Source organism: Rutidosis leptorrhynchoides, chromosome 4 (assembly GCF_046630445.1).
Source record: "Rutidosis leptorrhynchoides isolate AG116_Rl617_1_P2 chromosome 4, CSIRO_AGI_Rlap_v1, whole genome shotgun sequence".
Lineage (NCBI taxonomy): Eukaryota > Viridiplantae > Streptophyta > Magnoliopsida > Asterales > Asteraceae > Rutidosis > Rutidosis leptorrhynchoides.
In genome coordinates, this window is record NC_092336.1 from 402,163,904 (window position 1) to 402,187,008 (window position 23,105).

General features: G+C 32.0%; 2 protein-coding genes across 2 annotated transcripts; both read left to right on the forward strand.

Annotated features, from left to right (window-relative positions):
- The first annotated feature begins 640 nt into the window (after positions 1 to 640).
- On the forward strand, positions 641 to 5,209 carry LOC139841956 (uncharacterized). Its single transcript, XM_071832142.1, has 5 exons — positions 641 to 713; positions 1,400 to 1,491; positions 3,584 to 4,067; positions 4,143 to 4,207; positions 5,156 to 5,209. The coding sequence occupies exons 1-5, from the start codon at positions 641 to 643 to the stop codon at positions 5,207 to 5,209; spliced, it is 768 nt and encodes a 255-aa protein (XP_071688243.1).
- Positions 5,210 to 5,519: 310 nt separating this feature from the next.
- Positions 5,520 to 20,884, forward strand: LOC139844101 (ras-related protein RABA4a-like). Its single transcript, XM_071834313.1, has 2 exons — positions 5,520 to 5,839; positions 20,136 to 20,884. Exons 1-2 carry the CDS (start codon positions 5,607 to 5,609, stop codon positions 20,518 to 20,520), a joined length of 618 nt encoding a protein of 205 aa, XP_071690414.1. The 5' UTR covers positions 5,520 to 5,606; the 3' UTR covers positions 20,521 to 20,884.
- The last annotated feature ends 2,221 nt before the right edge of the window (positions 20,885 to 23,105 follow it).

A 23,105-nucleotide genomic window follows, 5' to 3' on the forward strand; every position in this document is an offset into this window, starting at 1 on the left:
AGGGTTTAGTTTTTTACAATTTATGGTTTAGAGTATAGATATAAGGTTTATGGTTTAGTGTATAAGATTTAGAGTTTAGTGTATAGGGTATATGGTTAAGGGTTTAGGGTTTAGAGTTTAGAGTTTAGATTTTAGAATTTAAGGTTTAGGGTTTAGAGTATAGGCTTTGGGGTTTGGAGTTTAGAGTTTAGGGTTTAGGTTTTGTAGGGTAAAGGGTTGGTAGTTTAGGGTTTAGGGTTTAGATATAGGGTTTAGAGTTTAGTGTATAAGGTTTAAGGTTTAGTGTTTAGGGTTTATGGTTTACAGGTTAGGGTTTAGGGTTTAGATTTTAGAATTTATGGTTTCGGGTTTAGGGTATAAGGTTTAGGTTTTAGAATTAAGTTTGGTAGGAGGAGTATTAGTACATAATACGTAAGAGGCCACATATATATGCACAAAATTTACTCTGGTAGAAGTTCTGAAGGGACAAAAGCATTAATAATATGTTATATTAACTTATAAAGTATGAGATTACAAAAATTGAAATAATTTATTCTAACTAGTGTGTGTGTGTGTGTATATATATATATATATATATATATATATATATATATATATATATATATATATATATATATATATATATATATATATATTACATATGGAAAGAGAGATTGATCAAGGTGTAATGGATTCGGCAGAAGTTTGGGCTTTTATAGGCGATTTCAGATATCGTGTGCTCCGCGATCGCGTGATTATACCACACATATTTCCGCGATCGCGGAGATATGCTTTCCAGCTCATGCCCATTTGTTTTCTTCTTTGTCGACATAGATAAATATATATATATATATATATATATATATATATATATATATATATATATATATATATATATATATATATATATATATATATATATTATATTCTTGTGCATAGTTGACTTGTAAATTTAGCTCCGTTGTCATGTACATTTACGCCCGGTTTATGTCTCGGTTCCGGTTTTTCGAACGTCTTTTCGTATGCTTTGAAATCTTGTACTTTACGTTTCGCAACTTGCACTCTTGTCAATCTTTAGACGTAATTTATCAATAAATTATACCTTTTGGAGTATAACTTGTACTTTTGAGCATTTTGGCCGTTTTCGTCTTCAAATCTTCGTTTTCGTCTTCCGTCTTCGTACTTATTTATTTAAACGATTACAACTTAAAATAAGGAAATTACAATTAAAAACTTTACATATTGGAATGATATTGCTACTAAATATATGTTCGTTTTGAGCAATATCATTATAGCAAATATTAAGGATAATATGCTCTAAATTCAAAATTAACAAATGAAATCAATTAAAAATAACCTACAACCTAAACAAATTAAAGTACTTACGATTTGGATTTTTCTTACCCATGATGATTATCAGCCACCATCGATAATGATGACGGGAATCTGAGTCGTAATCATAACGAATCTCAGGCGGCGCTGCTGTCGGTGATATCCACCACGGGAGATCAGGTGAGTTGGGATTGATTAAATAAAGTGAAGATTTTTGAGGCGAGTTTTTGATTAGAAACAAAGATGAGAAGATGAGTGAAGAGTAGGTGAATAAATTTTTTGGAGGGATTCTCTGGAAGTTGGAAGATGATTAATTCGGCCGGGTATTTTGTATTTGGATAGGGTGAAACAGTAAAATAGTAGAAGTGAATGTTTTTAGCCAATAGAATAGCAGGAAATTTACGTGAATTAGTATATTATATAATAAATATAATAAAATAATAATAATAATAATAATAATAATAATAATAATAATAATAATGTATAATGTATAACTAGTCCGGGTTAGGCCCGCGCGCTGCTGCGGGTGTTTTCTCCCTACGTGTTCATATTTAACGTAGCTTTATGTATTTACAAAAGAGAAAACGGGCCATGTGTTAAGCGCCGTTGTAAGTATCGTCGTCTACAGTGTTTTTTAAAATCTGTCCGGTTCGAACGTAGTTAGTTTCGTTTTGTTTCTTTAGGATATTTCGAGTCTAACGGTGATGTCGATAAAATTTAACTCGCGGCGAGGAGGGAGATACCGGCGGTCGTTGTGTTTAGCGTTTTTTAAAAAGTGTCCGTTTTGGACTGAATTTTTTTTGTTTTGTTCATAAAATTATTTCGAGTATGAAAATGTTGTCGGAAAAATTTAACTCGCGGCGAGCAGGAAGATACGGGGTGTCGTTGTGTTTAGCGTTTTTTAAAAAGTGTCCGTTTCGAACGTAGTTAGTCTTATTTTGTTCATAAAAATATTTCGAGTTTAACGATGTGGTCGGTGGCATTTAACTCGGAGCGAGGAGGAAGATACGGGCTGTTGAAGTGTTTGAATGGAGTTTTTATTTTAGTTGGAAGAATATACGCTTTAACCCCTGAAGTTTGGTGCATTTTTTGTAAGTTGGTTTTAATTGAGGGGGATAAAATGAAAAGTGCAAGTGTGAAATGGGATGCGTTTTGGTGGTGATGATACGAGCAAACATGCCACACTCTTTAGGAGTGGTGGTGATGATACAACACTCTTTAGGATATATAATAAAATAAAATTAAATAATAAAATAAAATTAAGCAGTGTCGTAGGAAGATTTGTGATGGCCATTACACTGCTGCAGCTCGTGTTCTTTCTTCATCAGGCGTTGCTCCTTATAATGACGCCACACTGGCGGACTTGCTGTCTAAGCACCCTTCTTCTATAACTCCATCCTTGCCTGATATGACGGTTGATCACCTTCACCTCGTTACGACTTCTGCTGTTATTTTGGGCCAGATTAAAAGTTTTCCTCGGGGCACTTCATGTGGTAGGGATGGTTTACGTGCACAACACCTTATGGATTGCTTGAGTGGTGCTGCTGTGGCAGTCTCGGATGAGTTGGTTGGCTCTATTACCGGGGTCGTTAATCTCTTTCTAGCTGGAAGGTGCCCTATGGAATTAGGAGAGTATATAGCTAGTGCTCCCCTCACACCGCTTGTCAAGTCCGGCGGTGGTCTTCGTCCTATAGCTGTGGGTACTGTTTGGCGACGTCTTGTTTCGAAGGTGGGCGCTGCTATGGTTGGCCAGTCTTTGGGAAGTTACTTCGATGGTCTTCAATTTGGTGTTGGTGTTTCTTCAGGTGGTGAGGCAATTCTTCATGCTGTGAATCGGTTGATTGAGGATCGTGGCTCTGATGTTGGCCTCTCTATGTTATTAGTTGATTTTCAAAATGCCTTCAATCTAGTTGATCGTACGGTCATGTTATGTGAAGTTCGCCGCCTTTGTCCGAGCATTTCTCGGTGGGTTGAATTTTGCTACTCTAATCCAGCCAGATTGTATTATGGGAACCACACCTTATGGTCTTCTCAGGGGGTGCAACAGGGTGATCCCCTTGGTCCGCTGCTTTTTGCTTTGGTCTTACAACCCTTGGTTTCTAAAATCAGAGATAATTTTGAGGTTTGTCTTCAGGCGTGGTATTTGGATGATGGCACTATTATTGGGGACACTTTGGTGGTGGGGAAGGTTTTGCATTTGATTATGGAGGATGGGCCTCGTTTTGGGCTACATCTCAACGTTGAAAAAACAGAAATTTTCTGACCTACGGAGGACCCTCGCAGCAGGCAAGTAGGTGTCTTTCCTCCTAATATTGCTCGGCCTTTAAATGGTGTTAAGTTGCTAGGGGCCCCCGCAACTTCCGATCTTGGTTTTAGTAGTGAACTGGTGATGCAAAGGGTGACCAAGTCCATTGCGCTTATGGATAAGGTTGCTAAGCTTGATGATCCTCAGTGTGAGTTGTTGTTGCTTAGGGCATGTACGGGAGTTTCTAAACTCTACTTTACCTTGCGTACTTGTCCTCCTAGTATATTTAAGGCGGCTCAACGCGCTTTCGATGAAGCCCTTCGATCTTCTTTGGAGCGTATTGTTACTGCTTCAGGGCCTGGGTTTGGTGATTGGCAGTGGCGGCTTGCCACCTTGCCATTTGCATTTGGAGGGCTTGGTGTTTATTCTGCGGGAGATGTTCGTCATTATGCTTTTCTGGCTTCTCGATTACAGTCTGCTGGGTTGCAGACCAAGCTCTTACGTCATACGGGTATTGTTGGTCTTGGTCGTGATTTTGAAGATGCATTGGGTCTGTTTAATAATACGGTTGGGTTTGATATTTTAGGTAATCCGAGTGAGGTCGCTGCCCCAATACTCATGAAGAAATTGGCAGATGTTTATTTCACAAAGGTTACCGCTTCTGCAGAATCCACTTTTTCGTTATCTCCCCGACAATCGGCCTTATGGGAATCACAGCAGGGTGATCACACATCTGCTTGGCTAAGGGCAGTCCCTATTTTGGGGTTGGGTCAGACGATGAACGCAAAGACTTACCGATGTGTGTTGTGCTACCGGTTAGGTGTTCCTTTGTTCTCTATCTCGACGGCATGCTCTGCCTGTTCAAGGGTTTTTACTGGGGATATTTTCGGGGATCACGTCGTGTCTTGTGCTGGTATGGTGGGTATTAAGCATCGACATAATATTGTTCGGGATTCCCTTGTTGATGTTTGTTATCGATCTGGGATTTCAGCGAGAAAGGAGGTTGACATTGGGTTGTCTGGAGGGAACGACAGGGCCCTCAGACCTGCTGATGTGTTACTTTATTCCTGGGATTGTGGTCGCGATGTTTGTGTTGACTTGACAGGGTCTTCTCCTTTGACGCAGTCTGGGCTTTCTGACTTTGTCCCTGGACGTGCTGTGGTTGATGCGGCTCGACGGAAGCGGGTCAAGTACGAATCTAGCTGTCAGGCGATTGGTTATGGGTTCATTCCTTTCTCATTTTCTTCCCTGGGGGAATTAGAGAAGGAGGCTGTTTCTTTGCTAAAGCGGGTTCAGAAGAGTTCGATGGCGCAAGATATTAGTGCCGGTGCTGCTGCTCATATTTTTACTAGGATAGGTTTTGCTATTACTAGAGGTGTGGGGGTCCAGATTGTCTCTAGGCTTCCCACTAATTTTTTGTAAGTTTTAAAACTTTTAAGTTTTTTTTTTATTATAATAATAATAATAATAATAATAATAATAATAATAATAATAATATAATTATAATTTCCTGTATAATATATTCAATAGAAAGTGTGTTTTTACTAATCAGAACATTAAAAATTTTTAAAGGGTATATTTGTTTTTTTACACCTACAGATATTTATTGAATTCAATGTTTATCTTGACTCTAGTAAAAGTTCATTGTATTAGGACTTCGTTGCTTAAATAAAAAATTGTAGCGAATAGACAGACGAACTATTAAAACAATAATGAAACATAACTTTCGTTTTCTTTAATTGTGATTTGTTTTAATCTTTGTTAACGTCAACATCTAGTTATAATAGGATTAATAAAATATAATTATATATGAAGAAAATTTTAATTTTAAAAATTGTTGAAAATTCAAAGGTAACAAAATCTAATCTAATAGCTAGCCGCCCGATGAACAAGTCCGATTCATACCCAACAACCTCTTAATATAGTTGAACCAACTTGGACATATATTCATTCACCAACAAGATCTACAAATTAGTTCCCATCAACAAACAAGATATACATACATACATAAATAAATAAGCACATACACACATATATAATAAATAGATCTATGGCTAGCGGTGGTGGATATAATGATCCCAGTCAGAAAATAGATTATGTTTTCAAAGTAGTGTTAAACGGTGATTCAGCAGTTGGTAAATCACAAATACTTGCTGGATTTTCAAGAAATGAGTTCAGTTTAGATTCAAAAGCAACTATTGGTGTTGAGTTTCAGACACGAACACTTGTTATTGAGCACAAATTTGTTAAAGCTCAGATCTGGGATACTGCTCGTGAAGGAAGGTACTTTTTTTTCTTTATTATTATCTCTAAGTTTGTATAACGACTCTCATTTTTCCATTCTATATTTTTCCAATATTAAAAGACCAAACAATATAATTAAAACTTAATAATTAAACTTTAATCAACAATTGTTAAGTGTTAAGAGTTAGAAAACATATTAATTAACTTTGTACAAAAATTGACAAGTTAATAAAAGATGAAAATAATAAACTGTTAGTCGACACTCACTGCTAATTAAAATTTATGCATTTATGTAATATTATAACTAATAACCTATAAGTAATAAATAAAAAGTGACATTTATATAAATAATAAAACAATTGGGAACTAAATATATACAAGTCATGAATTAGTAAAAAGAAAATAATACTTATCATGTAGTAAATGTAAAAATAATAATAATAATAATAGTAATAATAATGAGACTAAAAAAATATTACATCCTTATGTTGACTAAAAATAAAGTATAAACTAGTACATCCTTATGTTGACTAATTATAAACTAGTACCGACTATTGTTGACTAAAAATTATAAAACAAAATAAAATCATTAATTAGAACATCCTTATGTTGACTAACACTCTAATACTTGCACTATATAAACACTCCTAGACTCCTAGTTTCTCATTCACAAATCACACCAAAATCCTCTCTCAAAAACAATCTCTCCCTTTCCCTCTCTTGTGGTATTCGAATCTTCAAGTTTTTTCTTCGTGTTCTTCAAGAATCTTCAAGGAGTTCTTTAAGATTTTCAAGGCTTTGATCTTCCATCTTCATCGTGTTCATCTTTTCTTTGTTAATTATCTTGAATCTTCAAAGGTATAACATAAACCCTAAACTATTTACATAAACTTTGATCTTTGTTAATTCATATTCATATTATAAACTTGTTATTCATAAGTATATACATAAACACACCTAGATTTATATATACATATATACATGTAAAAAAATATATTTTATATATATACATATATATACGAATTATATATACATATACATATTAAAACCTTAAACCCTAATTACACCTAAACTATAATTCTTAAACCCTAATTAATTAAACTCTAAACATTTATGAAACCCTAGGACATTAATTACTAAAGCCTAGTTATTAATTACTACTTTAATTAACTAACCCTAATTAATGAAACCCTAATACTACTTATACTAGTACTTAACATGTATACACTATTACTATTACTAGCACCTATAACCTACTACTTATATTGTAGCACAAAAACATTTTGGGATATGTATTAGAGATGTATAGATCTTCGAACTTTCTTGACGAATGGTTTCTATGAGATTCTAGGCAGAGAGTTTGGATTTCCGATTTAAAGGGTCCTATGACTCAAGCCCCTAGATCTAAATTAGCCATTCGAAGGGAAAGGGGTGATTGGAAGCTTATCTAATACGGCAAGTATCCTAAAATGGAAAACACTGATAAAAGTAGAAACTCTCTAGTCATAGAAACTTAGTAAAATAAGAAACTTTCTAAAAATAGAAACTTTATAAAAATAGTAACTTACTAGGAATAGAAACTTAGTAAAACAAACTATACTTAAATACATACTTAAACTTAAACATGGGCAAAACACTTAACTACTCTTAAATGTCAATATGTTGACTTTCCTGCTCACTCGTTCAACTCTTTATTTCGAGAAATAACACTCTCTCTACTTACTAAGGTGAATTTATAGCCCCACTCTTTATTGCTAGCAAACTTATTTAATTTATTTGGGGTGAGACACATGCTGCTTTTACTATTTACAATTTAGAGTTTTAGACACAAGTACCAACTGCTAAAACTATGCTATACCCGGCTATGTCCGACTAAGTCCCTACAGTGATATTTTTAAGTGCTGCGGCATGCTTATTTATTGGGGGTAGGCCTATCGGGAGTAACGTCCCCGATACATTTGACTAAGTCTTTGTATTACTTGATAATGAAATTAAACCGACAAGGACAGACACAACTTCTCATGGGGCAAACTTGAACGTTTAGTCTAAATATCACGCACTGGCATAACTTTTTGATCCTGCGGGAGATCAACGTTACAAACTAAATCTTGTGGTCTAAAACAATGATAACTACTTTTGTTAAACCTATGAATTTCACTCAACCTTTTTGGTTGACACTTTAGCATGTTTTGTCTCAGGTACTGTTTGATTCAAGCTTTCTTATCTACTACTTATGTGATGCTACTTGGACTTAGGATCAAGAGATATCGCATTTATTACCTCTGCATATGAACAATTACTTTATCGTTATTTCCATTATTGTAACGACATTTCATTTTCCGCTGCGTACTCAATAAAGTTAAATTTTCTCATTTAGTATTGTTCTCGTATTATAATATGTTGGTTTATTTGATATTAGTAACGTTTCTTCCAGACCCTATTGGGAGGACGTTACAGATTGGTATCAGAGCATAACCAGGCTGTTATAGAGAACCAGAATTGCATTTTTATGTGTGCCTTACTTGCTAGCTAGGGTGCCTTAGCAATCTAGGAAACTATAACCTTTCCTGCCTTACACTTAAAGCACTTAGGATTGCCTTATAATCTTAACAATCATGCTTTACCAAACTTGACTTAAAGATTCTAATCAAAGTCTCTTTCCTAATGTAGGACTACAACTTTTCTTGACCATAGTGCCTTTAATTGTTGCCTTTAACTGTTAAATGCTACACTATACTTTAGAAACTTTACTTATCTTAGAATGTCGAGCTAATCTAAGAACTCTGCTCACTTTCCTGAGTACTATCCAATTACACCACCGCATCTAAATGCGACACAATGATTTCAGAAATTCTTGACATTCGTAAGTCATCTATCATGGTTATGTGTATTACATATGTATTACATGAAATATTATCCATGATTTTGAAACTCTTATAATTGTCACTACTCACACACAAACGTATATAACTCCCTGTTATATCACGTACCTATATGCCTTATGCCTTTATGCATCGGTTTGTGAATCGAAAAATGTCATTGGGTTATCACAGTATACGAATTGAAAGTCTTTAATCAAAAGATTATTAGATTACATACTTATCACTTTATGATCTCGACACGTCATACTGCCATTATTAAAGTATAGACACATCATATCTTATTATATCTTATCGTATCTATCCCAATAGATTTTGTCTAACACTTTTCCTAAATTCCCTCCGTAAATTACGGAAATCTTTTTGCTATATACACGTATTCGAGGAGACGAATATATCATCCAGTATTCAACACTAATCTCATATCAAAAACCCTAATTCCAAACACATAATATGGATTCCTCGAACTCTTCGAACTCCAATGGCAGCGTAACCGGAATGAACCAACCAATCTGCCATCATCTATTTTGGATGAATTGGGGATGAGTTCGTAGTAAATTTAATCAATGGAGACAAGAAGAAGGTGATCCCTTCCACCAACCGAATTCACCTCTTGGTGAAGAACCTGAAGCACTTACTGGCGAACCCGTTCGGAACACTATTTTCACCCTCATTTCCAGGATACCCAGTCACGAATATATAATATCTAAAATTTTAGATCTTATTTATCCACTTGTCCGAACCGCCAATCATCCCGGAATAATAGAAGAAGTCAACGAGCTTCGCGCTCGAGTAGTGGCTCTGGAGAATATGGTGCGAAACCTACGAACACCAGCAGCAGCACCAGCAGCATAACCAGTACCACCAGTACCATCGGCATCACCACCAACATCACCACCAACATCACCAGCTTCACCAACGACAACATCCGCATTCCACGCCTCAACATCACACTCAGTACCTCAAACATCAACATCATACGCCCCATAGATACCAAGGAATATTAGTAATAATGAGTTAAGATGTATTGACTCATTCTTCCTGAAGAATTACATATGTATACTTTATATATATGGATTGGAACAATAATAAATCTTTTCGTACTAAGCTATTACGTGTGAATCTTAACTAGTATGTACTACATGGTTAATTCATATCACAATATGCTATGATGTACATCTTTTGTTAATAACTTAACAATCGTTAATCATTGCTTCAATACAATAAACTCCATTTCGTAATAAACCAAGTGTATTACTCAAATACATGATTGATTGTATAATTTAATTTTCGATGTACTCGAAACTTTCTAGAAAATATCATTAGTGCCTTATGAATTTCACAAGAATTCCAAGAGCACCAACATCATATACCGAAGTATATCAATAACAATGAACGATGAAGTATTAATTCATAACTTCATTAGCGAAATATTTCACGACAATTATGAAATCTCTAAGGTTTTGGAGATTATTTATTCTCGTTTCAACAGCAAATCAAATGAGTTTAATATTATATTAGCTCATTAAAATCATGATTACATCTGAAGAATACATATATGAACGTATATCTTCTCTTTTGTACAAACTGTTAATTGTAAAAAATATTTTAACGGGTAGGTAAAACCCGAGAGATATTCATATCTCATATAAATATGTTACATTGTACATTCTTCCATTCTGATTCAGCAGTTGTTAACTATACTACTTACATTCACATGATATATGTATATGTTCACCAAAGAAAAACCATTTTCATACAAATTCAGTTACATACTCTGATTTTGACATATCGGAACTTAAGTAAAGCTTTAGCAAGTGTTATCTTCCTAAAGATCACTACATTCATGAATTATATTCATTCGTATTCTATGATGAATTATCAAATCAAACCACCGAACTTACCATTCCTTACTTTTGAAAATCACAACATTTCTTCGTCAACCGTTAGATCCATTGATGGATGCATCTTACGCTTAAACACTTCAAATTCAAAATTCTTGAAAACATCCTTTGAATCTTGACGATCGCAATCAGCGTTTAATCAGCTAAAAATGAAATTTCTTGAAACCATTTCGGATTGATAACCGATGATTCAAATATGGCTGCATTAAATGTAGAGGAAACAGAAAAATTGTAGATGGTCTTAAGGGCCAACAGTTTGATAATAAAGAATGGTACGTTGGAAAAGCTCAAAAGAAAATTTGGAACTGAAAAATGGATTGAGCTAACCATGGAGGAGACCAAAGACAAACACAAGGGCCAAACCCTATATTCATAGAATTCAGGTAATTTTGGATCCGGTGAAATCTTTAGAGAATATCTTGCTCCGAAGTCATGTTAAAAGCTTGCGGAAAATTTTTCTTCATCAACTTTCGAACTTAGAAATTCCAAAATATCATCATAAATATCCTCTATATTTCGGAAGATATCTTCATAACGATTCATGTCCGCAATTAAGTATCTCTTTGCGATATCTTTATAAAGGAAACTGTTTTAGTTTCTATATTCTGTAAAATTCGAGTTTAAATTATAAATGCTTTGAAGAAGTGTTGGGAATTGAAGCATGAGTTATTATAATATAATGACGTCAGGCCAACGTGATTATATTACAGTAAGTCATGCTAAGTTTTTAATGGAAGATGATGATTCATAGATTTTATAATCATCATTTTCCATGTTACACGACTCTTACATTCTATTTAACCTCTAAACATATCAAGAAAATATTTTTCTTGATGATTCGGTCTTTTCCGGATATTCTGGTAATATGACAAATCAAATCGTGCTATTACCTTTCCTTTCTACTTTATATATTATGATCATTCGAAACTTCATACCTATGAATTCTGGACCATTACTCGCTTGACTTGAAGTCGGGAAGAAGAAACAAAAGCATAAAGCTCCGACATATAAGGAAAAATATAAAGCCCGATAACGACTCCGAAATTACAAACCGTGTATATCAATGCGTATAGCAATATAAAGACACGGGATAATTAAAAACACTATAATCCAAGAGCATAGTAGAAGTAAACAGATTCCTCTGGCGGTAAAAGAAAAAGAAGAATGACTGCATAGATGGTCAATATAATAACCAGGATCAGAACTGGATTAAGCATTTTCTTAATCTTTTGGAAGTTTGAATTGAGAAAGAAAGTATAGAAGTGGTGAAGATAATGAAACGAAAGAAGCTAATTTATAGCAAAATTCCAAACACATCAATCGAGGCAAATCACCGCATTTAATCAAACAAATGTCAAAATTTCGTAAATACCGGAGAATCAAATCTTATAGATTACGAAGATTTCCTTTAATTCCTTGAATTCCGGAAATCAATCGTGACTACGTCAAAAGTTAAGGCGAACATTTAATTTTCTCATTTCACTCTTTTATGATAGCTTCATTTATACTCTTCCTATAAACGAATCGTTTTATCCATATTATTCAATAGTGATAAAACTTTATTTTTCAACTTATATTCATCATTAAAATATTCTTGTTGTAAAAAATGAAGATCTCTATCAAATTTCATGACTGTGATTTTCACGAACTCCTCTTTGTTTGTCTGCCCTAATATTGTGGCATAAAATGCTCAAGGTTTTAAATGAGCTCAATACTATTCATAACACATTTCATGTATCTAATTTACTGAAATGACTTGTATAACATCATCATTTTGAATGATCTTCGCATTAATGATAAAATGCACTTCGTTGAATAACCTATAGAAATCATGGAAGGAGAGGTCAAACAAACGCGTAAAAGCAATATACCTATCGTTAAAGTCCGTTGGAATTCGCATAGGGGCCCCGAATATACCTGGGAACGCAAAGACCATATGAAACGGAAATATCCCCATCTCTTCTCAACTGCTGATGCAAACGAGGAAACTACCTAAAAACTTCGGGACGAAGTTTTCAATAACGGGGAGGTACTATAACGACCCTCATTTTTCCATTCTATATTTTTCCAATATTAAAAGCCCAAACAATATAATTAAAACTTAATGATTAAACTTTAATCAACAATTGTTAAGTGTTAAGAGTTAGAAAACATATTAATTAACTTTGTATAAAAATTGACAAGTTAATAAAAGATGAAAATAATAAACTGTTAGTCGACACTCACTGCTAATTAAAATTTATGCATTTATGTAATATTATAACTAATAATCTATAAGTAATAAATAAAAAGTGACATTTATATAAATAATAAAACAATTGGGAACTAAATATATACAAGTCATGAATTAGTAAAAAGAAAATAATACTTATCATGTAGTAAATGTAAAAATAATAATAATAATAATAGTAATAATAATGAGACTAAAAAAATATTACATCCTTATGTTGACTAAAAATAAAGTATAAACTAGTACATTCTTATGTTGACTAATTATAAACTAGTACCACCTATTGTTGACTAAAAATTATAAAACAAAATAAAATCATTAATTAGAACATCCTTATGTTGACTAACACTCTAATACTTGCACTATATAAACACTCCTAGACTCCTAGTTTCTCATTCACAAATCACACCAAAATCCTCTCTCAAAAACAATCTCTCCCTTTCCCTCTCTTGTGGTATTCGAATCTTCAAGCTTGTTCTTCGTGTTCTTCAAGAATCTTCAAGGAGTTCTTTAAGATTTTTAAGGCTTTGATCTTCCATCTTCATCGTGTGCATCTTTTCTTTGTTAATTATCTTGAATCTTCAAAGGTATAACATAAACCCTAAACTATTTACATAAACTTTGATCTTTGTTAATTCATATTCATATTATAAACTTGTTATTCATAAGTATATACATAAACACACCTAGATTTATATATACATATATACATGTAAAAAAATATATTTTATATATATATATACACATATATATACGAATTATATATACATATACATATTAAAACCTTAAACCCTAATTACACCTAAACTATAATTCTTAAACCCTAATTAATTAAACTCTAAACATTTATGAAACCCTAGGACATTAATTACTAAACCCTAGTTATTAATTACTACTTTAATTAACTAACCCTAATTAATGAAACCCTAATACTACTTATACTAGTACTTAACATGTATACACTATTACTATTACTAGCACCTATAACCTACTACTTATATTGTAGCACAAAAACATTTTGGGATATGTATTAGAGATGTATAGATCTTCGAACTTTCTTGACGAATGGTTTCTATGAGATTCTAGGCAGAGCGTTTGGATTTCCGATTTAAAGGGTCCTATGGCTCAAGCCCCTAGATCTAAATTAGCCATTCGAAGGGAAAGGGGTGATTGGAAGCTTATCTAATACGGCAAGTATCCTAAAATGGAAAACACTGATAAAAGTAGAAACTCTCTAGTCATAGAAACTTAGTAAAATAAGAAACTTTCTAAAAATAGAAACTTTATAAAAATAGTAACTTACTAGGAATAGAAACTTAGTAAAACAAACTATACTTAAATACATACTTAAACTTAAACATGGGCAAAACACTTAACTACTCTTAAATGTCAATAGGTTGACTTTCCTGCTCACTCGTTCAACTCTTTATTCCGAGGAATAACACTCTCTCTACTTACTAAGGTGAATTCATAGCCCCACTCTTTATTGCTAGCAAACTTATTTAATATATTTGGGGTGAGACACATGCTGCTTTTACTATTTACAATTTAGACACAAGTACCAACTGCTAAAACTATGCTATACCCGGCTATGTCCGACTAAGTCCCTACAGTGATATTTTTAAGTGCTGCGGCATGCTTATTTATTGGGGGTAGGCCTATCGGGAGTAACGTCCCCGATACATTTGACTAAGTCTTTGTATTACTTGATAATGAAATTAAACCGACAAGGACAGACACAACTTCTCATGGGGCAAACTTGAACGTTTAGTCTAAATATCACGCACTGCCATAACTTTTTGATCCTGCGGGAGATCAACGTTACAAACTAAATCTTGTGGTCTAAAACAATGATAACTACTTTTGTTAAACCTATGAATTTCACTCAACCTTTTTGGTTGACACTTTAGCATGTTTTGTCTCAGGTACCGTTTGATTCAAGCTTTCTTATCTACTACTTATGTGATGCTACTTGGACTTAGGATCAAGAGATATCGCATTTATTACCTCTGCATATGAACAATTACTTTATCGTTATTTCCATTATTGTAACGACATTTCATTTTCCGCTGCGTACTCAATAAAGTTAAATTTTCTCATTTAGTATTGTTCTCGTATTATAATATGTTGGTTTATTTGATATTAGTAACGTTTCTTCCAGACCCTATTGGGAGGACGTTACAGTTTGCATCTTTATTACTATTTTTTAAATTGATGTAATGAGTTTTGATTATTGTGTTTTAATGGGTTGTTTATTACTACTATTTTCCACCTTTTTTGTTCTTTCATAGTTTTCCTCTTTTTGGTAGGGAACCGAACTTTTCTCTTTTTCATAGCCCCACTTATTGTGTTCATCCACTATTTATTCTTCTCCCTCTTTTTAGCCCTCTTTTTTATTACGATGCCATTATTAATGAGTGTGGATAATTTATAAGCTTAGAGTAACACTAGGTGTATTGCTCGTGCGTTGCACGAATATGGTAAGCGTTGTTGCATCGCACTTGTAATGTTGGTACGTGAAGCGATTTATGTCGACGGTTAACAATACGAATCTGGAATATTTGAATATAAAAATACGTAAATCAATTTGTGTCTTCTATTGTGAATATATATATATATATATATATATATATATATATATATATATATATATATATATATATATATATATATATATATATATATATATATATATATATATATATATATATATATATAGGGGCAGGATCAATGGGGAAGTAACCAAGCGGGGGGAAGCAAAATTTTTATTTTTTTTGTTTTTTTTGAATTTTTTTTTCCGGCATCAAGATCACACGAAAATATGAACATTTAAAAGAGACACTTCGTGATGAATGTTATTATTTAGGCGGTAAAACGATCGACAAAAATAACATTCAAGATAATATTGTTCGTGAAGAATATGAACTTTTTTTTTTTATGTTTTGTGAAGTAAAATTTAGCCCGATTTAGGGTTTAGGGTTTAGAGTTTGGTGTTTTGGGTTTATTCCATAAACCCAAAACACCAAACCCTAAACCCTAAACTCTAAACCGTTCGTGTTAAAAACTCAATCTAAATCCTAAATCTAAACCATAAATCTAAACCCTAAACCCTAAATTTCTAAACCCTAATATCTAAACCCTATAAACCCTAATATCTAAACCCTAATATCTAAACCCCAATAGCTAAAACATCAAAATACGCTCGAAAAACACGATAATTGTTATATATTACTTCTTCGAGCGTTTTCCCACCAAAATAAAAATATTTATCACAAAGTGTCTCTACTAAATGTTCATATTTTCATCTCATCTATAATGTTCGTGAACAAAGTTTTTTCAAAAAACGAAAAAAAAAAAGTTTTTGCTTCCCCCCGAATGGTTACTTCCCTCTTGATCCTACCACTATATATATATATATATATATATATATATATATATATATATATATATATATATATATATATATATATATATATATATATATAACAACCAAAGACTATATAGAAGATCAAACATCTTAAAAATAATGATAAAAACGTGTATTTATATAACTCTATCAATTGTTTCATTTGAAAAGTGTCATTATTTCATTTGAAAAGTGTAGTGAGGTGAAAAATGAAAAATAGTATTTAAAGACAACAATGACTATCAATTTAATTAGGTACTATATACAAGGTAAGTGAAAAGGTTAAAACTATTGTTATTATTTATGACATAACATAAATTTATTATGAATGTTTAGGAAAAATGAAAAGTTTAAAACTATTGTTATTATGCATAACATGCATCAATTTTAGTTATGATTAAAAATATTTAGGATCAAATGTATGATAATAACTTAATATCAATAATCAAACTGAAAGACTTTATACGCAACATTTTTTATTATTAATTTTTTAGTTCTAAATTGTCTTATCCTGATTAATTAATCAACTATTTTTACCATCTTTATATTTTTATTTTCTTAAACACATCTATTATGAGTAATAATTAAGTAATTATAGTTACATGAAAACTCAAATATTTGATACGTAGTAAGTATTCATTTAATATTTAATAATAAGCTGGTTAATATTAAACTTGATGTAGTAAAAGTAACAATTATATGCTAATTAAACTACTCCGTAATAGCTACTCGATCAAACATAACATATAATATGGTTGACTTATTCAATACATGTTAAATTATCTTTGTTATTCAAGAATCAGTTTTTTTTTACCATCGTTAATTACATTAATAATCATTTTACTATAATTTATCATAATAATAATAATGTTATATTGTTATTCATCATCATATGAAGTAAGTGTTATCCATGTATAGAAGGCATATTTTTTTTTATATCATATTATCTATCAAAGAACTCTATGATGTAAATGATTGCTAAAAGATTAAGTTTAATAATAAAACATAAAAAATATTAAGAATCAAGATAAAAGTCAAATTAAACAAAACGTACATACAATTTAATAGAATAGTAAAAAAAATTTGCATTCTTTAATATTTGTAACCCACATCCATAACAAATATGATACAAAAAGAAGGCATAATTTCTTTATCCATTATCAAAGAACTATGTGATGCAAATAATTGCTAAAGAAAATATTTAATAATACAACGTTAAAAGGAAATATTGAACATCCAGAGAAAAGCTAAATTAAATAATCATACTTACAATGCAATACAAAAATGAAACAATTTGTGTTCTCTAATATATGTACATATTCGCAATAGGAAATACTCCGCAATGCTTTGTCCCTTAATGTTGTAATATCTGAAACTTGTCCGAGTAAGATGTTGACATCACTACATATTAACAATAAAAGAAACCTAAATAATAATAATAATAATAATAATAATAATAATAATAATAATAATAATAATAATAATAATAATAATAATAATAATAAAAATAATAAAAATAATAATAATAATAATAATAATAATAATAATAATAATAATAATAATAAACACAACAGATACATTATTGACGAAGATCTATAATCGACGTAAAAGTAACACCAAAGATAGTATACAACAATAATATAAATCACATACAAATCTAATATATATATATATATATATATATATATATATATATATATATATATATATATATATATATATATATATATATATATATATATATAAAGAAACCTAAACAATAATAATAATAATAATAAATAATTAAAAACACAACAAATACATTATTGACGAAGATCTATAATCGACGTAAAAGTAACACCAAAGATAGTATACAACAATAATATAAATCACATACAAATCTAATATATACATATATATACATATATATATACATATATATATATATATATATATATATATATATATATATATATATATATATATATATATATATATATATATATATATGTATGAACTCTAAACAACTATTAAAACGGATAAATTTCACATGATAATAGAAAAATACTCATGTACACCAATAACTTGTTAATAAAGTCATACCGTAGCATAAGTCTAACGTTCGTGTGATAGATGAATATACAACATTACATGAGGAAATAATCTTACTAAATTGATGATGATGATGATTAAGAACTAACATATATAAAACTCTATCAATTATTAATTAGTATTTGCAATGTATGTGGTGAAATGAAAAATGTGTATTGTGAAAATGAATAATGAGTATTTATAGGCAATATTATAATAACTTATTTAATATAAGGAAAATGAAAAGGTTAAAATTATTTATTTATTATAAGAATAATGAAATGATTGGAATTAATCAATTTAATACATGGAAAATGAAAGGATTAAAACTTAGATATTATTATTAATGAATTTTCTAATTCTTTTATTTTTTTTAATTATTACCTTATTATAAAATTAAGTAGGAAATAAGGAAAAATGTTTTTTTTTTCTTAGTTGTAAATGATTAAATTAAGAGGTTTTAGTCTCCTCATTTATGACTCAAGGAGTCACTTTTATATTATATATAGATTTTCATATCACTTATTAAAATTATGGAAATGTTTATGAAAGAATAAATAATTCTATAAGCATGCTATAAGACAAATCGATTATATATCACATTGACAATTATTTTCAAAATGATTGTAACCTAATATAGAACTTACCAATGCATGTCCTAATCTATCAGTTTGTATTTCATGTAACTTGGTTTATTTGTTATGAAAATATATTTTGCCTTTAAAATACTCCGTAGTAAACTTAGAAGCCACGTGAAACTCACTTAATATTTAGCAGTCAGTCAATTTTCATAGCATGAACCATGAACCACCATGAAAAACAATCCAATTAGACCTTGATCAGATTCTTCTACTCGTTATATGTAATCATCTAATCAAACCTAACCAGTTACCACCCCCATACTTTGTATCTTCATAGCCCTTTGATATCCCAAACAAATAACCTGCGAGCATATTCTTGATACGAAAACATACATATAAAAATAGTGAATGATTTGACTGAGAATAACATCATATTTATGAAGTCAAAAACTCACATCCAAACATTATCTACTATGACCCTTTGACTTTCATTACAACAACAACAACAATACCCAATCCCACACGTGTAGAGTATGGGGGAAGTGGGACGTAGACAATCCTTCCTCTACCATTGAACAAAGAGAAGTCATTTCTCCACCCCGAGTGAAACACTCACAAGAGTAGAGAAAATCTTCCCTCTCTATGTTCGACGGATAAAGAGATTGCTTCCAACGGACCTCCGGCCAAAAGGATTGAAAAAAAATTAAAAAAATAAAAATAAATAATAAAAATAATAATAGTAGATAAATGAATAAATAAATCGTAAAAAGTAAAAAGACGACCCCATGAAAATGGTGGGAACAAATTTCCATGGGTTTTAAATGTTGTCTGGAATTCAATTTAGGCTCTAAGCAACAGTCAAGAGATTTCATTACAAGTACCTATTTAATGTATGAGGTTTTCCCTGTTTGGGTTACCCTGGAGGACAAGTATTTTTATGTGATATACGCCGCATAATCCGATTCTCCTGTGATCATTTGTCCATTTCCAAACTCTTCTCTAGCCACCCCAAAATTTGAACCAGAGGGCCCCAACCACTGGGCTATCTTGTGGTGGTTATTACAGCTACTTATTCAGTATCTCATAAATCACTTTAATGAAGTACATCAATAAAACTTGAATGAAACCCTTGAAGGTTTTCCTTCTTAGCTGATTTTTGTGACCCGTTAGAGATAAGTAATTCTCAACTTAAATAACTCATTCATGTATAAGTGGGTTGAAATTGCCACCTCATTATTAATAAGTCAAAATTTGTTGATGAGCAGGTACAGAGCCGTGCCAAGTTTATACTACAGGGGTGCAGTAGGTGCAATGTTGGTTTACGACATAACCAAACGCCAAACATTTGACCACATACCACAATGGCTAGAAGAGCTACGTAACCATGCAGATAAAAACATTGTCATCATTCTTATTGGAAACAAAAGTGATCTTGAAGACCAACGTGTGGTCCCCACAGAAGACGCTAAGGAGTTTGCTCAGAACGAAGGAATGTTCTTTCTAGAAACATCAGCACTCGAGTCAACTAACGTAGAGGACGCGTTCTTGACGGTTTTGACTGAGATCTTCAGAATAGTCAACAAGAAAACTCTTGCTGCAGGTGAGGAACAAAATGATGACACGCTTGGCCGAGGAGAGCGTACCGGGTGATGGATCCGCCAATGTGTTATATTAGAAGATAGAGAATCGGTCCGGGAAGAACGTTTTGAAAGAGACAGTTAATGATGGTAAGTTGAAGGTCGGGACCAAGAGGTTGATAGGTTGCGTTTGTCTTGTGATTATTCGTTTATCTTTTTTCCGTTTGTTGATTTCACTTGGTTTGTTTGGTCTAGTTCATGTTATTATTGTGTTGTATTCGGTTTAGTATTGGTTAGTTTGTTATCGGGTTATTATGGGAGACTCGTTATACATAGTTTTTGTTTAGATGGTTGTTTTATAGGTGCGAGTAATATTTGAAACTTACTTTTGTTACTTTTGTATACGTGTTATAGATATTTATTTTATTAACTTTTTGATAAATGATGATATATGATATGATATGATATGAAAGTAAATACATATATTTTTTTTTTGGCGAAAAAACGAATACTCATATAGAAACGAAGTCGTTTTCAAAAGAAAAACGCACTCAACAAGAAATACAAAAAAGACGGGGGAAACGAGGAAGCTCGAACCTAAAAAGCAACTATCCAAACGAAATTATCTATAAACGAGCTTCCCCAACAACCCGTAAAACCATAAAGACAAACTAAGCAAACCAAACCGGTTACAACACGAAAAGAGGAATCACACCAAAATAACTATCAAAACGAACCCGACTACTCAACGATATGAAAGTATATGAAGGTAATGTGTGGTGTGTAATAAACCATCCTTGAACCTCACCTCTATACAAATGAAGTCTATCTAAAAATGACATATTATCATTATTTTACTATTACTATTACTATTTCTAATTCTAATTCTATCTATTCTAATTCTAATTCTAATTCTATTCTAATTCTAAATATATTCAATTGAGCAAAAGTTATCTACAGTAGCAACACCTAACCCCGAAACTTATTTACCCCTTATATACTTCACACTGTTTTCCTATATTAAAAGCACCACCGGCTCAGTGGTTTGCAACGTCCATATTCCATAGGTGATCAAGGGGTCATGAGTTCGACCCCCATAACACATTCTTTTCCCTATTTTTTCCCTACCTCTCTATTCATTATATGACATTTCTGTCTTTTTACACCCTTGCTATACAACTATCTGGATTCTGGAACACTCTGAAACTTTTACAGTCCATGAGATTATTAAATTGTGAAAGGGTATTTTTGTAAATTCCATTCTCCACTAGAACCTTCACGATGGTTGCTTTTCATTCAATAATACTCCGTATTAACTATAAACATGAATATTTACAACACATAAAACTTAAAAATCCCAAATATCTAACTAAACAATTTAACCCCTTCTTTTCCCTATTTTCCCCCTACCTCTCTATTCATTATATGACATTTCTGTCTTTTTACACCCTTGCTATACAACTATCTGGATTCTGGAACACTCCGAAACTTTTACTGTCCATGAGATTATTAAATTGTGAAAGGGTATTTTTGTAAATTCCATTCTCCACTAGAACCTTCACGATGGTTGCTTTTCATTCAATAATACTCCGTATTAACTATAAACATGAATATTTACAACACATAAAACTTAAAAATCTCAAATATCTAACTAAACAATTTAACCCACCATCGAGACCGCCTACAGCCACCATGGCCAACCTCAACCGATGTCTACATCCGGCAACAACTAACCGCCATCAACTATCACCGTCGCCCAAATCTGAAAATGTATAGATCCGGCAACAGCTAACCGCCATCAACTATCACTGTGGCCCAAATCTGAAAAAAAAAAATTAAAAAAGTAACATAAACTCAGTTCTACTAAAACAAAAATAGATCTGAAGATAGCAAACTGTATAAACAAAAAAAAAGTTGGAACTTTGATAGTTAAGGGGTTAATAAAACATACATACCTTAAAAGTTGAGGGGATGTGGATAGTGTTTTCCATGATTGTAGCTTTAGTTGGTATAAACATAAATATTTACAACACATAAAACTTAAAAATCCCAAATATCTAACTAAACAATTTAACCCGCCATCGAGACCGCCTAAGCCACCATGGCCAACCTCAACAGATGTCTACATCCGACAACAACAAACCGCCATCAACTATCACCGTCACCCAAATCTGAAAATGTTTAGATCCGGCAACAGCTAACCGCCATCAACTATCACCGTGGCCCAAATCTGAAGAAAAAAAACTTAAAAAAGTAACATAAACTCAGTTCTACTAAAACAAAAATAGATCTAAAGATAGCAAACTGTATAAACAAAAAAAAAGTTGGAACTTTGATAGTTAAGGGGTTAATAAAACATACATACCTTAAAAGTTGATGGGATATGAATAGTGTTTTCCATGGTTGTAACTTTAGATGGTATAAACATGAATATTTACAACACATAAAACTTAAAAATCCCAAATATCTAACTAAACAATTTAACCCACCATCGAGACCGCCTACAGCCACCATGGCCAACCTCAACTGATGTCTACTTCCGACAACAACTAACCGCCATCAACTATCACCGTCGCCCAAATATGAAAATGTATAGATCCGGCAACAGCTAACCGCCATCAACTATCACCGTGGCTCAAATCTGAAAAAAAAAACTTA